This window comes from Triturus cristatus, chromosome 3_2 (assembly GCF_964204655.1).
Source record: "Triturus cristatus chromosome 3_2, aTriCri1.1, whole genome shotgun sequence".
NCBI classification, from domain to species: Eukaryota; Metazoa; Chordata; class Amphibia; order Caudata; family Salamandridae; genus Triturus; species Triturus cristatus.
Window position 1 is genome coordinate 452644762 of NC_140584.1, and position 15272 is coordinate 452660033.

A 15272-nucleotide genomic window follows, 5' to 3' on the forward strand; every position below is an offset into this window, starting at 1 on the left:
CAATTTCCTGTGTGATGTATATCCCTATCTCGTGTCGAATACGGCTATCAATCAATCAGGTCAATCAAGTAGTAATTGTATAGCGCGGCTAATCCAGGCACTGTGCTGCAGGTATCAGTAGAAGAGTTAAGTCTAGAGTCCCTTCCTGAAGTGGGTCAGCGAAGGTGCGTTGCGGAGGTTAAGGGGAGGGTGTTCCAGGCTTTGGCGGCGAGGTGGGAGAAAGAGCGTCCTCCACAGTGGCAGCGGCTGATGCATGGTGTCTGACCGAGTGCGAGGTTTTCGGAACGGAGATTTCTGGTTGGTTGGTGGAAGAGCAATTTTTCTTGTACTTAAGCTAGGCCAATTAGACGGACTTTGGATATTTGCCCTTAATTCTGTTTGCTCATCGTTTCACTCATCTACTCCTTTCGGTTGTTATTTTGGACTCAGTAAATATTCATAAGTTGTTACTTTCTTAGTTGCTGATTTAAGTGCAGCGCTGTGCTTCTATTGCTTAATAGGTGCTTTCTTGTATTTGCTCTTCATCTCTGTGCTCTCTTCTTCCAGGTCAGCTTTGAGTTTGTATACAGCTCTTTCTTTTATTCCTGCAATGGCTGATTTCTCAGCTCTCTCAATGCTTCCTCTCTCCATGGCTCTGAGCTCTGTAGTCATGAGGGGGGACTGATGACATTCCGAAGGCTTGTTTGTGGAAATGTGTGTGGCCGCTGGTGCAGGCTTTTAGTTGGATTCTTTGACTAGCTTCACTGTCAAGAGGGAGCTACTCTGATGCATAAGCCACCCATGTGGAATAAAGATTGCTCTCCCCGTGATTCTCATCATCTGCTAAGACTGCCTTCACCTCTGACTTCCAAGCCACTGCCAAATACTTCCTGGTATTTCAGGGGCTAGGTTACTTTTAATTATGTCTGCATTTCTTATGGGTATTCAGAGATTCCAATGGAGATCCATCCAGCGTGATTAGCCAGACTCCATGTTCCCGCTCAGTGAGTTGGCCCAGAACCAAATCACTTACGTAATTTGAGTGAGGCATGTTAAATCTCAGAAACAAAATTTTGCAGTGGTGGCTGGCACCCTAAATATTTGGTGGAGTAACCACTGACCAGCAGTGCCTAGTCAACGCCAAGGTTGTCAGTCATGGTTCATTAAAAGTAGAGTTTATAATGGAACACGACTGAGAACTCTGGCATTGAGGCTGAAGGCAGTGTGAATCTTACAGTGCATCAGTGGGTTAAGAATAATAAAAGAAAAATGTACTCATGCACTGCGTGCACTGGCTCGCCTTCAGTCCTCCTGCTTCAGTCCTTTGGCGCTGGTATGCAGACTGCAGCAGTTCTCCACACCAATCTGAATGCTGCTCTTATGCTGCTGATTATCTTAGCATCATGAGAGCAGCACCAGGATTGGCTGAATTGGGCCACCTCAATGCTACCACAGGCGCTGGGAGCCTGTGCCTGCTCTCCGCCCAGCTGTTTTAGACAGCTGGGTGGAGATTTTACCACTGCCCATATCAGGCTGGCCAATGCAAGACAGCTGGCCAAAGTGTTGTGCACTATAAACTGGTGGAGTGAGCACTACTGCCCTGCTGCCAGTCAGCAGCAGTCGCTCGGCCCCCAAACACGGCTCGGGCTCGGGAAAGAGAAAAATAAAATGGTAATACATTTATTTTATTACCATTTTATTTTTTCACCTTTTGCTGCACTGGCAGCAGAGGAGCGGCGATAATTTTTAACGCCGTTCTTGATAATATGCCCCCATGCACGTTATTTATTATCACCAAGTCTATGAGCTTGATTTTAATTGTTATTTATTGCACATGATAATAATGATACTAAGGGGTAGGTTATTTATAGTGTGGGCTAAATAACACCTTCCATGTGTTTGTGGGAATGATATGCAGATTTTGGTGTTTAATGCACGTAAATACAGTACAATATCCCTTGTTACATTTCTGCAGATTTGACATGTCGAAATTCAACGGAGGTTAAGTTATTGAACGCATCTGATAATTTAAACATAATTCGTAATTCTGACCATGCGTGAACAGAGGTTTATGCATGGACCTAAGCGACTCACTCATAATCAGGTCACATATGGAAATTTTGGTGTGTATACCTTACTCCACACAACAGAAAGTATTATTATTGTCTCACGATGATAACTGCATATGCACAAATTACCCATTTTGGCAGATTAGTGCTTGAACGTAGTTGCGACCCGGTCACTGCTTGAAGCAACCCTGGTTCAGTGAAGGATGTGATGACATCGCACCCTACTACATCCAGCTATCGTGTGTGTATGCACCTGCAGTGGCACGGCAAGGGCAAGATGAATCCTACTGCAAGCCAGGAAATTGGGCCCCTTGCCCCTTATTTAGGTGAAGTGGCCCCTTGTACCTCTGAGTCACGGTGCCACTGGACCTGCTGCACTATTGATTTCTATGCCCCAGCTGACTTTTCCTGCACAGAGGAGTATCAATAAAAGAAGTCAATGTTCAGGAGTCCAGTAGATAGGATTATTTGGGTAATCTCTTCTTGCTTTATAGCACTGCTGCAGAAGGAAGCCACAATTGTCACCAGCAGGTCAAGTCTCTGTCAACGAAAGCATCTGACTGGAATAAAATATTGTTAGAGCTGCACTCAGCATCTCTTTCCTTCATCGTTCCTTTCCGTTTAAAAGCGGTTTAGTGGTGGTTCAAAACTAATTACTGCTACTACACCCTCATGTCACATCCAGATTCTGCCCAGTCTTCTAGACCGTGGCCGATGGGTCCTCCTATTTAAGCTGTAAATATGCAGTTTTGTGCCAGGGCAGGCAGAGGCGTTTTAAGGCATTGGACAATTCCACCCCCTTCCCAACACACACTTTCACACACTCCCTGGGTAAGTGAACTTTTACTCTAGCTCACTTATGAGTATTTCTGTATCTCAACCGTAAATATATAGTACACTTTTTAGGGAATGATAGGGTTTGAATTGGTAGAAAATGAGCCTTTTGACAAAAGACAGCGAAATGCTGTCTGTAAACAAGATCTAAAAAGCATGTTATCTATAAGATTGTTCTTGTTATTCAACATTACTTAGAATAGAGGTGCTCGACATTTCCAAATGCTTCTTTTGTTGACTTCATTGAAGCGTTTTTTGAAAAAATCTTCAGTACCTACATGGCATTGGCTAAAAGTTAAAATTACTTTTGCAAAATGTAGTACAGGAGTGAAAAGAAAACACCAAAGCTCACTTCTTTTGTGCTAAAATTGACCTCGGAAAATATGCTGGAGTTATGTCTCATGAAACTCTTTTTCATGATAAATTTCCCCCTAAGTGAAGTTTGTCACCTTTACAAAAGGTCGCCGGTGGAATTATGATTTCGCGTACCCTTGATTTTTATTAGATATATTGGACTGCTGATAAACATGTCTAGGCTTACTGGTAGACTTTCGGTGATGGCGTGATGTTGTGTGAATTACGTTCAGTTGTTTATGTAGTTAAACATGTAATGATTTGCGTTTGTACTAACATCCTCTGTCATTTTCTAAAATTAAACTTCATAGCAATTTGCTCCAAGTCCTCCTACCCAACGTCGACCACTTGTAATGTCTAAACCAGTCATGCTGCCCCCAGACCCTAATTTCACGCTTAAACCAGCAATGAAACCAGACAATTTGGTAAGATGTGTGCATTTTGACAGTTTCTGCGTGCTTTGAAGAGTGCTGTGAAGGTGTGAATATTGTTCTTGACAAACTACTGATAAAGGTATTTTACAAGACGATCTAGAAAAATGGTAACGTTTTTAAGTAGGGGTTTCCACTACAAAATATGCATTTCGTGTGCAATAAATGTATTATTCTTTATCTAATCAGTCACTAATATTTTCCGATGGGATTATAGTGTAATAAGACCTCTGTCATGCAAGGTAGGTCAGCTTTTCATCTTTCTATTCAGTATTGGCCAGCTACAGCAAATAAAGCCCCATATTGCAGAAACTGCTCTTATAGCCTTGCACACGCTGCTGGTATAACAAAGTGGGGCTCGTAGTCCGTTCTGTAACACCAGGTGCCATGGTCGGGGTCCTCTCAGAGAGGAGATTTCCCTCCTTTGCTTTGGAATGTTCCAAATGCAGAGAGCAGAACAGGTCGTCGTAGTTACTGCATGGAGCACACAGAGTGACAGGAGAGCTCACGTCTCTCTGAGATGGCAGCCGGAATCTGGAAGCACACTCACACAGTGCACTTGTATACAGTTGAGTGGGCTGTATATAACACAAAGGGACTTTTGGTTGCATTCTGCTCCATATTCCAATACATTATGCCTGTGTTGTTCCTTCTGTCTCTGGTTCATTCTTTCACGTGCAGGCTGTTGTAACCCTCTCATAGTAGACAATTACAAAACACCTCACCAGAGCTCCAGGCATCCCTTCTGTTATGGAGATCATCTGGACCACTGTACTCCATTGAGCGTCCTCGCAGCCTTCATCCTCAGAGTTGCCCTAAATGAAGCCACTAGGACATAATAGGCAATCTCAGAATCCCTAGGAGCAGATTTACAAGAAAGTGCCACAGTGCAGCACTGCAAGCTATTTGGCTGCGCCACGCTGCAGCACTTTCAGAGCACAGGAATGCAACATATTTACAATGATATGTTGCATTCCTGTGCCCTCCCCTGCACTGACGCACAAACAGCTGCCATGAGCCACCGCAGGCACCCTTTCACCATGGTCATGCGTCATGGGGAGATTGTTTATGTGCAGGAAGGGGTACCTTCCCGCACCAAAACAATCACAGGCATTTTCCTCTTTCAATGTGTGCTGTAGAATGCAGCACGCATTGAAAGAGGAAAGAAACAAGGAGGAATGAAAACATTTTTCCTCGTTGCGCCTCGCTACACCACCCCTATGGTGACGTAGCATACTGATGCATTTCCAGGTTTACGATTCCTTGTAAATCTGGAAATGTGTCTGGTTCCATGAATGTTGCGTTGGAACACCCACAGCAACACCCATGGAGCGCCCCTTTCATGCAAAGTGCTGCGTGTAAAGGGGCGGTATTTACAAGGACAGGAAAAGCCACGCAGGGTGGCTTTTCCTGTCCTTGTAAATATGGGGCTGAGAAATGCACTGGCAGTGCGTCACAAATATGGGCCAGAGAAATGCACTGGCAACTCGTTTGGAAAGCCTTGGCTTAAAGGTGTATGTATTCTGACAAGCACAATACACAAGAGAGGTTGGGGAGTTGTTCAAGGTACTCTCGCTTTTGGCCTCTACTCACACAGGTACATGGAGGGAAAGAGGCCATGGCATGATATGCTGATCAGGCCTCCATGCTGCCTGCCCAGTCCGCCTGTCCTGGTGGCCCGGCCCTATGCCGGGAACCTATACTGGAAGGATGAGCTAGGCGTGTACTATAACTCAGACCTCACTGGTTGAGAGGATAAAGGATCGGTTATTCCACCTCTCACAGAAAACCTGTACAAAGTATACTGCCTATCCCCACAATACCTTTAATGTAGGTCCACAGAGGCCTAGGTAGCCGGTGCACGAAACACGAAGTAAGCCGGCCCCAAGCTGTCGCACCAGTTGCTGTGGGTTATCTTCGGTGGGCGACATATGACAGCAGCAAGACAGGGTGGAAGGAAGGACCTTCAGTGTTGTTGTGTAAATGCAATAGCACTAAACACGGTTTAACATATCACAGTCTTCTCCCAAATCAGTGACACTTACCACACGCCGGGAGAGCCGCTCCGCGTCCCCCACTCCAGGGGAAGCAGAGAAAGCATTGCCGGGCCGCTTCTCATAACAGGAACCAGACTGAAACGGAAGCCAGGGCACGGAGGCAGTAGGGGGCTAGCGGCACTTCCGCCGGCGGCTCCGGTCTGCCAGCACCACTTTTTGCGTATTTATATAGTTCGACTCGAAGGTATCGCGCAAGAACCACACTCCACGCTGTTACTTGAAGCGTAAAAGGCCATTTTATTAGGACATGGTTGCAATCATTTAGACTTTATTCGACAGTACATAACTGTAATAAATATACTTTCCCCATCCCATACCGACTCATTCTCCTTTCATCCATTCTCAAACCATCTCACCTGTTAGACGCTTCCCCCATTCACTCGGTGACCTCCTTCCTCTCCCCATTCTCACCTTCACTTGCCCTCCAAGCATCCTCTGTGTAATTTCCTTCATTGGTCATTGCTTCCCGCGCCCGCTATCAGTCACCTGTGTACCGTTCTCCCCCCCCCGAGGGGTGGATCCGCCCGTATGTGACTACCCACCCCTCCAAAGTACAGCCAACCAGGGAAACCCCCGGAGGGCGGTTCCCTGCCCCACCCCCAGCGCTAGTGCACCTTTCGCCTCCATCCAGTCTACCTCGCGGCGCCCTGTGGACTACCCTCCATCCCCTAAACCTGCGTCCCATATAAAGTTCACTGTTGCCGAGACACCCCAGACTGCGAAAGGTGCACCTATTCTAAACAGGACTACCTGTCCCCCCAGGTTGCATACCTAATGCCTCCCCCACCCCTCAAGGCACCCGGTGGATGACCATCCACCCTTGAAAACTGTGTCCTGTGTCACTAAGCAGTATTTACCAAACAAACCCCGTCCGTGACAAAATTGTACCAGTGCACACACCATAGCATGGGTGTTGGACCCCGAAACGAAACTGTGTTTACTGTCTTCCTTCCTTCCGTCTCCTCAACCGCGGACCGTCCCCCTTTAATCCTAGTCCATCGCCCCCAAACTCCCTTCTTGTCAAGGCCCCCTCCGGTGGATGACCATCCACCCATACAGCCAGTATCCGTTGCAATCCAGTAACCTTCCAGGCCGATCCCCCATCCCTGAAGAGCGACCCAGCCCCAGACAAGACCGCCTGTGCCTCCTCCAATGGCCCCATTAACTGCGGGCCATTACCCTGTAAGCATGTTCGACAGCCCTCAAAGTCCGTTCTCTGCAAGGCACCATTGGTGGACGACCCTTCACCCATAAAGCCAGTGTCCCTTTCAACCAAACTACATTTCCAGGGCAATCCCCATCCATGAAAAGTGTTCCATCCCCAAACCAAGACCAAAAGCGCCACGCGTCCCTTCAAACAGTCCCCGGTACCTGAGAGCTGTCAGCTGTTAAGCCTGCTCAACCGCCCCCAAAAATCCCTCCTCTGGAAGGCACCCTCGGTGGATGACCATCCACCCTTACTCCATTCTCTGCAAGGCACCATCGGTGGACGACCATCCACCCATAAAGCCAGGGTTCCCTTCAAACAAGCTACCTTTCCAGGGCAATTCCCATCCATGAAAAGGGTTCCATCCCCAAACTAAAACCAAAATCTCCCCATGTCCCCTCAAACAGTCCCCATTACCTGAGAGCTAGCAGCTGGTAAGCATGTTCAACAGCCCCCAAACGTCCCTCCTATGCAAGGCACCATCGGTGGATGACCATCCACCTCTACTCCATTCTGTGCAAGGCACCATCGGTGGACGACCATCCACCCATAAAGCCAGTGTCCTTGTCAAACAAGACACATGTCCAGGACCATCCCCCATCCATGAAAGTGCCCCATCCCCAACCAGGCCACCAGTTTTCCCTCAAACCGTCCCCATCGCTGCAGACCATTGCCTTGTAAGCATGCTAGACGTCCCAGAGACCATTCATTGCAAGGCGCAGTGCTTCCCCATAATCCACTTCTTAAATTCTGAGTCATTGAACCATATCCCTTGCCATGCCTCTCGGATAAACCAGACCTGCCATTTTCCTGAGCACCTTCTCTCCAGCGCCTTTGCTGGTCTCGGAGCCAGTGCCCATAACGTATGACACAGTCCCTCTCACTGGCCACACCGCTCACCCTGAGTCAATTCAACCGTTCCCCCTCAATCATCAAACATCCCAAATGACTGCGTTCCCCGCCTGAGGACATCCGTACCACCGCCATGTCGCCTATGTGGCTGGCCAACGTTCGGGAGAATGTCCGCCTGTCCATGCGACCACACTGGATCCCAGGCCACTCTCCCCACCTGTAGTAGAAAAAGAATGGTTAGTCCCGTATGGATTATGCCTCTTTCCCGTCCATCCCCAGGCTCTCCAAAACACCCCCCCAACCCCTACTTTGACCTATAATGGCACCACACACCCTACTTATACTGCCATCTCCCCAATCTCCCACTTCCCCCCCACCCCCGAACTCCGTCCTGATGACACCTCTGTGCCAGCCCTCAGGCGGAAGAATCGTGCCTCTCCTTAAGGGAGCCACTTCCAGTCGGCCCAGCCCTCGAACGAAACCTAAATAGCCTGTAGCACCGCTAAACTACCTTCCGAATTCGGCCATCCCAATTCCCCCGCCATAGGCATCCCTTCGCTTAACACCCATCACTGGTGCCTCATTCCCCCTCCTCGCTTTCCCAGCTCCGTTGCCACCCGCTCCAATTCCCCCCCAACCGCTGTAGCCGCACAACAACTCAACCTCCTAATTGCCCTTTCCCGGGCCACTACCCTCATCCTTCACTACGCCTCAAGCGCCACGCTACCCTATTTCGAAAAACGTCATGCCCCTGCTTTACCCAGACAAGCCCTGCACAAACCGCCCGTCACCCCAGCCCCTGCACCAGTGTCTGCCACCCCACCTGTACCATATCATCGCGTCTCCTGTGTCCTGCAGTACCATACTCCCAGATGCCCTGGACGAAATCGTTATATTATCAGTGGTGCCACTGTGCTGGCTCCTGGCTCTCGACACGCGACCCATTCCCACGCCCCCCCTGACTAAAAACTGCGTCCTGTCAGCCAGAATCCCTGATGTCAAATTACTGCCCGCTACAACCCCGGAGACCATCTACACCCCAAACGCATCTTGCCGTGCCCGAAAGCCCCTTAACCCGTCTGGTTGCCCTAAGCAGTGGCCCAAGCCTTCTCCGTCTCCCCAGCTCCCCCTCCGGCACATCCCCTCAGCCTCCCTTACTGCGATGCCTACCGAACGGTGATTATCTTGTCCAGTGGCCAGCCAACGACCTCTACCAGTCCCGCTCCCCAGCAAGTCCCCCCTGTATAACACTGCCCCCCGGCATGCCTCGCGACGCTCGCGCTCCAGATACCGCGGCCTCAGAGCCCCACATGTCTTCCAGACCCCAGACTCCCACCCAGTGTGCACCGTCAGGCCGGCCATCCCGTTGCCTCCGCATATTTGCTTCTTGTGAGTCAAATGGTGCCATGGACCCATGGCCTCCAACTGATCAATAAGGACCACCAGGCCCATGCCTACCCTCAAGGGCTTCGTGACCCCTCCGTTAGAAAAATTCCCCCGAAAACCCCCACCCTCCAGGTCCACCACTCGTCTGAGTACTTGCCCATCAACGTAAGTGCCGAGAAAAATTCTCCTGCCTGCCTTCCCAGCTGTGGGTAGCGGCTGAATATGGCATCGAAGAAAGACCACCCCAAGTCGAGCTACGTTCGGGCTGGCCTTAAACCTGTCTCCCACCGTTCCACCCCAGCACACCCCCATCCATCTTATAAATACCCCCAGCTGTCCCCGGGCCTCGCCCTTCAACATGCTGCCCCATGTGTCCGAGACCGATATCCACAACTAGCGTCAATTGGCTCAAGTTGTGGATATCTCAGCTCAAAAGTCACCCTCCAAGCATGGAAATTAGGGACAAGCCACCCTTTGGTTGCCAGCCTTCCGTTCGCCTGATATCACCATCGGCCGGTCGAAAACCCAAAACCCTCTCCTCGCGTGGCCCCAAACGTTCCCTTCGTCTGATGTAATGCCGCCTCCTTGCGTGTATCACCACCGAACTTCCCAGCTGACCAGCTGTGCTTAATTTGGGCCCTGGGTTCCCCACATTGTCCCCACCCTACTGAAGGAAATACCATTGCATACACTTAGAAATGAGCACCCGGTGACAACCAGGGCATGAACACCTAGCCTTCAAAGTGCGACTCCCAGACTGTAAAACCCCCCCATTCATTTACCTGAGTGTCCGTCGGGGACCTCCTCTGCCAGACCAAAGCTGCCATCCCCCTTGGAGCTCCTTGTCCCCCGCTCCGTCGTAGGCCGCACTCGCCTGAAACAATCAACAAAATGGACTGGTTACCTGACTCCCCCCACCCCGCACCCCCCGGGCAACCTCCCCACTCCCAGGCCCCATCGGACATCCTCCCATCACACTGTATCCGGCACGCACACCGTCACTTTCTTCCATCCTCACCCCCAACACCATCCATACCACCCTTCACACAGCACATACTCAGAACTTGGTAGGAGTCACAAGGTTGTATGCTCAATGCGTGAATCCCTCGAAGGAGGGCAGGCCGCCGCGGACCCCCCTACTGCTTCTGGCCAGCGTCGCGGGGCCGTTGTGCGCCCCGCTGGCATCACCCCTTATCTGCCGGCCTTCGCCGCCGGACCTGGATCCCCCCCACCCACTCGGTCGCGAAACTAAGTGGGTCCCCAGCACCACCGGGCCTCGTGCCGTGCTGGCAGTCCCTCACCTGGACTCTGATGACCCCAGCCCCCACTGCCTGCAGCCCCCCGCCTCCCCCTAGGCCCACCCCCTACACCTCCTACCCTGGCAGCAGCCCCCATGCAAAGCCCTGCCTCGCTACTCCTAATCTGCCACCTGCATCAGCCTCCCCCCAAAACTGCGCCGGACCCTGCATAGCCGGGGGTAAAGCCGCTGGGGTGGGCCCACTGTCTGCTGCCATGAACGGCTCCACAAATGCAGGGGTAAACCGTAATCAACTACCCACGCCACCCCACCACCCCAACCACGTCCCTCTGAAACCCACGTGGGCCATGTGCAAGCCCGTTATGCATATTTAGACGGCGCGAACTCGACCAAAAGGTAGTGGAGCGCTTTCATCGCACCTTATCTGTATTACACCTTCCGGCACTGGGAGATTAAGTGATTTGCCCAGAAGCACCGGGTGTGAGCGCGGCCATGAGGCCCGACCCTGAATGCCTACACCCGAGGCGCAGCGCAACAGGCCATCGGAAAAACAGCTCCTCACTCTGGGAAGCAGAAAGAGGAGGGGTCCCCGCCTATACCCCCACAACCCCGCCGCACACCCGCACGAAGAAACCGGGGCGCTCCCACTACACCGGGCGACTGTTCCGTCTGTCTGTGTTCCTCTGCGGACCCCGTAGTGGTAATTACATCCACTTCGTGCTCTACCGCGACACACGCACACCCCGCCTTCCCCCGCCACAGAACCCGCCCTGGGCCACCCGTCAAGATCGCGCCGCCGGGAGTGCTGTCCCCGCGCCCGCCCCCCCTCCCGCCTGACCCATGCCAGCACGCTCGCTCCAACAACCGCCGCGCCCGCAGACAGAGCCCCCCCAGGCCCCGCGCATCCCGGACAACCGCGACATGGCAGCCCCCCCGCCCCCTACCTGAAGCTGCGGTTGAATCCGCCATCCAGCGCACGGACTCCATCCTCCAGAGCACGCGAGGCCATCCCGGCCCACACGCCTGACGAGACTTCCCCAGGACGTAGGATATCCACCCGGCCGGCCCATCCAAAACCGCACGCTGCTCCAACGGACGCCGCATCGATGACACCAATGCCATCCAGCCCGCTGTGGCAAATTCCCTTTCCCTACTCTGACTACCAGTGCCAGCCCCCCGCCGATCGACCAATCGGCAGAAGGCCTAAAACTGTATGCCCTATCCACTACAAACTTTTTTCTCCCCCTCCCGGTGGTGCTCAGGTGTCAGGAAGAGGCCGGATACTCCTCTCCTGACACCTATTTACCCTCCCAACTCCCGCCCCCTTCCTTCCTATAATCCCACCCCCACCATGTCCTTCCGGTCGTTGTGCGAATACCCCGGGGGAAGACTGGTCTGCGGCCTTCACTTCCCCCAGGGCTCGCATTGGAGCGCTTTACATAGCACTGTATTTACATTACACATTCAGGCACGGGGAAATTAAGTGATTTGCCCAGAATCACATGATGTGGACGCGACCTCGAGGCTCGAACCCTGGTTTCCTGCACCAGAGACGGCAGCGCAGCCGACGGACCACACCCTCTCCCCACTCATTGCATGTGACCCGGTCTCATCTTTCGGCAACCGGTATATTGGACCAGCTGGTGGAGGGCAGGGGTTTGTCCAGCTAACTTTTTTTTTATTTCCTCCCCGGCGCCACTTGAAGCTGCGTTTCTGGTGGCCAATGGCGCTTCATGCACCCCCTTTTTGTCCTCCGATGAGTTGACTAAGGATAGGACACCGTCAGCAGCTGAAAAGGCCTACGTGAAATTTTTGTAAGGCTGGCCTGATCTCACTTAATTCACACATTTTTCATCACGTGCAAAGTTATAGCCATTTCGCTTAATGTGTAATGTGTAATTTCACATTAATTTTACCCATGGGAAACTGGTTCGAGGAAAAAAATGTCTATCCGAGGGCCATTTTCTCCTCGCACAGACATTTTCTCCCTAGAGTAGTCTGTTGCTGGTATCTCACAAATCGGTTTTTAATAGGAAATTCAAGTCCATAAACAAGCTCGTGACCAAAATATCGTACTATCTTAGACCGTCTTCGTAACCTGCACGATCACTATTACAAATGTAAATCCTTTCATTGCCATAAATGGAAGACCATGGTAGGTTACCATTGCAACATTTTCATCAGCTAGCTGTTTTAGGTTTTTAAGTCGTTAAATATATTTCTGCATCTGTGTGATTTAATAGAAGATTTTCCCTAGTGCATAAGTGGTTAACAATTAAATATTGCATGGCTGTGTTTTATGGGTTTAGAATATTGTTTTTTTTGCTATGTTTAACATATATTTCTATGAAAAACCAACAAAAGCTATCATGGTGAGTAAATCATGTGTATGTTCAAATATTTACATCATGATATCGCTCATGATTTTTTTCCTTCTAATTTACTACTTGTTTTATTTAATATCAGTGAAAACAAACGACATTGGTAATTTAGTCTGTAATATTTAGAGTCCAGTCGGCAACTGCTGTACCTGAGCCTGCGGAATTATGCTAATTGGCCAAAGCGCTTCAGTGTTGGATCACATATGTGTCGGTGCAGCTGCAATAATGTGGTACAAAAGAGGTGTTGTCGTGTTGTTTATTTATTTTAATATATAATTAATTTCCATTGCAAAAATTGAAGAGTGTGAAAATATTTCGAAAAATACAAAATTCAGAGTGGAAACAACAGTTTATGGAAGGTAACAGGTGTTCAACAAGAATACCACTATTGAACAAATTAAGCGTTCATGGCTTTTGAAGCGTAGGTGGAGCTCGTGGAGTTCTACTCTGCGGAATTCTGCAGAGTTATCTAAAACCTCTGTGAGATTCCGTGGAGTTCCATGTGCTGCAAAGTAGAGCCCAGTCCTAGTAAAATCACACACCGCAGGTAATTCACACCACCACCAAACTGTTGGTATTGTATGATAGCTAATCAGACAAAGGGGCCGATTTCCGCCACCCTAGCGGTGCTGGGACGGGCCACCAGTGGTGCGGCGGTCCCACACCGGCAATTAGGATGCCACCGCCACCGTGGCATCCCCCATTCCCAGCATTGTGGCGGGCGGTGCTCTCAGCACCGCCCGCCACAATGCTGGGAATGCACGTTGTGCATTGTCATGCACAAGGTGACAGGCACCGAGCGGTGCCTGCCACCTTGTCCACGACAATGTAGGGGATACCATAGGTAACCCCCATGTGCACCCCCACCCCCCAATACCCTGGGGGCCCACAACAGGCCCCCGAAAGCAAACTCCGCTTGGCTTTCCATGACAGGGTCTCCGCCATGGAAAGCCCTGCACCACTGCCCATTCTAATATGGATGGCGGTGTCTAGCAGACACCGCCACCATATCCAGCCCCTTTTCCGCCCGGTCGACTGGTCGACCGGCGGGAGACCGGTGGACCGTCTTGCCATCCGCTGGGGACCCCCGCAATACTAATATGGTAGGGGGAAATGGGTGGGGGGGGGGAGGAAGATGTCGGGCGGATCGTCACCGCCATGCTGGCGGTGGTGATCCGTCCGACATCGTATTCAGGCCCAAAGTGTGCGAAAGGAAAGTATCAGGTACAAAAAGCAACCTTTACCCCTACTCCTCTAACAGTAACAACAACCCCATGTTAATATATCCGTAACTGTTCCAGCTCTGCCGGACTGCTTCTGGGTGCACCGTATGCTCTGACGCATGCTTGATAACCATAAAATCTTGACCTTTGTTTTCAGTTTTTTTAGCACAAACTCATCCGATGTCAAAGGTCCTTATTAGCACAGAGAGAGGGCAGAGAATGAAAAAGGAGCCTATTGCGCAGGTGGCAGTGTTGACCCGGGCCACAGACGGCTTGGGCTGGCAAGATCAGTGAAGAGCAATGCAATGTTACCTTTAAAAGCTCAGCATAGCACTCCATCGTCACACGAGCCACTGTGAGTAGGGGAAGTGCGCGGAGCCATGCGTGAATATAATATGGTTAAGGGTGAAATGTAAATATTTTCTGACCTGGGATAGGAGCACCTCTCCGGTGCACGCCTCTTTTTCCTCGGTATCGTGGTCTTCCAGCATGTCACCTAGGGAAAGCACGTCATTCTCCAGCTCCAGTCCAGAAGTGCCTGCTTCTGCCCAGCCTGCTCTGCTGCCATAGTTCCCAAGAAACTGATAGCAGCAGGACCACAGAGAGGGAGAGTAAGCCGAATGCAAGCTCAGAGGAAGGGGTGTAGAGATTCAGAAGAAGTAGCACCAGTCAAAGAAAGTTTCTCTCATCACCTCAATTTAATCTGGAAGCCAGACAAATCCTCTGATTATTTATTTGCTGCAAAACAAACTTTTGATGGTTTCATCATAAAGCACTTCACTTATTAGGCAATAATAACATCCCTCTAAACGCAATGGTATGCGCCAGCGCAAAATTGCTGAGCATTGAGGGCATAAAAAAGAAGATGGCAATTGCATAGTGAGTGTGGTGGCTAAAGCATAGACACAGAAAACATACATAGACGTAGATGTGTGCTTCGTGGCTAAAACTGTGAGAAACACTGGGTCCACTTATCGGACAGTGTCAACGCAGTGTTAGAGTGTTGAAGTCCTACTCCCAGGTTCACACACTAAGAGCAAGCTTTAGGAGGACAGTGGTAGATATATCCTCACAGTGAGTGTGTGCTGACGCTCACTAACTGGGGTTTTTACTTTTAACAAACTCTTCCAATGGATCAATTAATCATTATCGTAGTCTGCAGGTTTCACCCCACCCCCTATTTACTGGTGCCAGCTAGAAAAAGTTAAGTCGGTCTTATGTTTTTTTATATACATTTCTAA

At 50.5% G+C, this 15272-nt stretch overlaps 1 protein-coding gene across 2 annotated transcripts in view; it reads left to right on the plus strand.

Moving 5' to 3' along the window:
• The window catches only part of USH1C (USH1 protein network component harmonin), a 739024-nt gene that overhangs the window by 530207 nt on the left and 193545 nt on the right, over positions 1-15272 (plus strand). Inside the window, exon 21 of one of the 2 annotated variants that reach the window (XM_085648066.1) lies at positions 3548-3661. The exons of the other annotated variant lie outside the window; for it this stretch is intronic. Coding sequence (XP_085504192.1) covers positions 3548-3661 — 114 coding nt within the window. The remainder of the gene's footprint in view (positions 1-3547; positions 3662-15272) is intronic. 2 annotated transcript variants of the gene reach the window in all.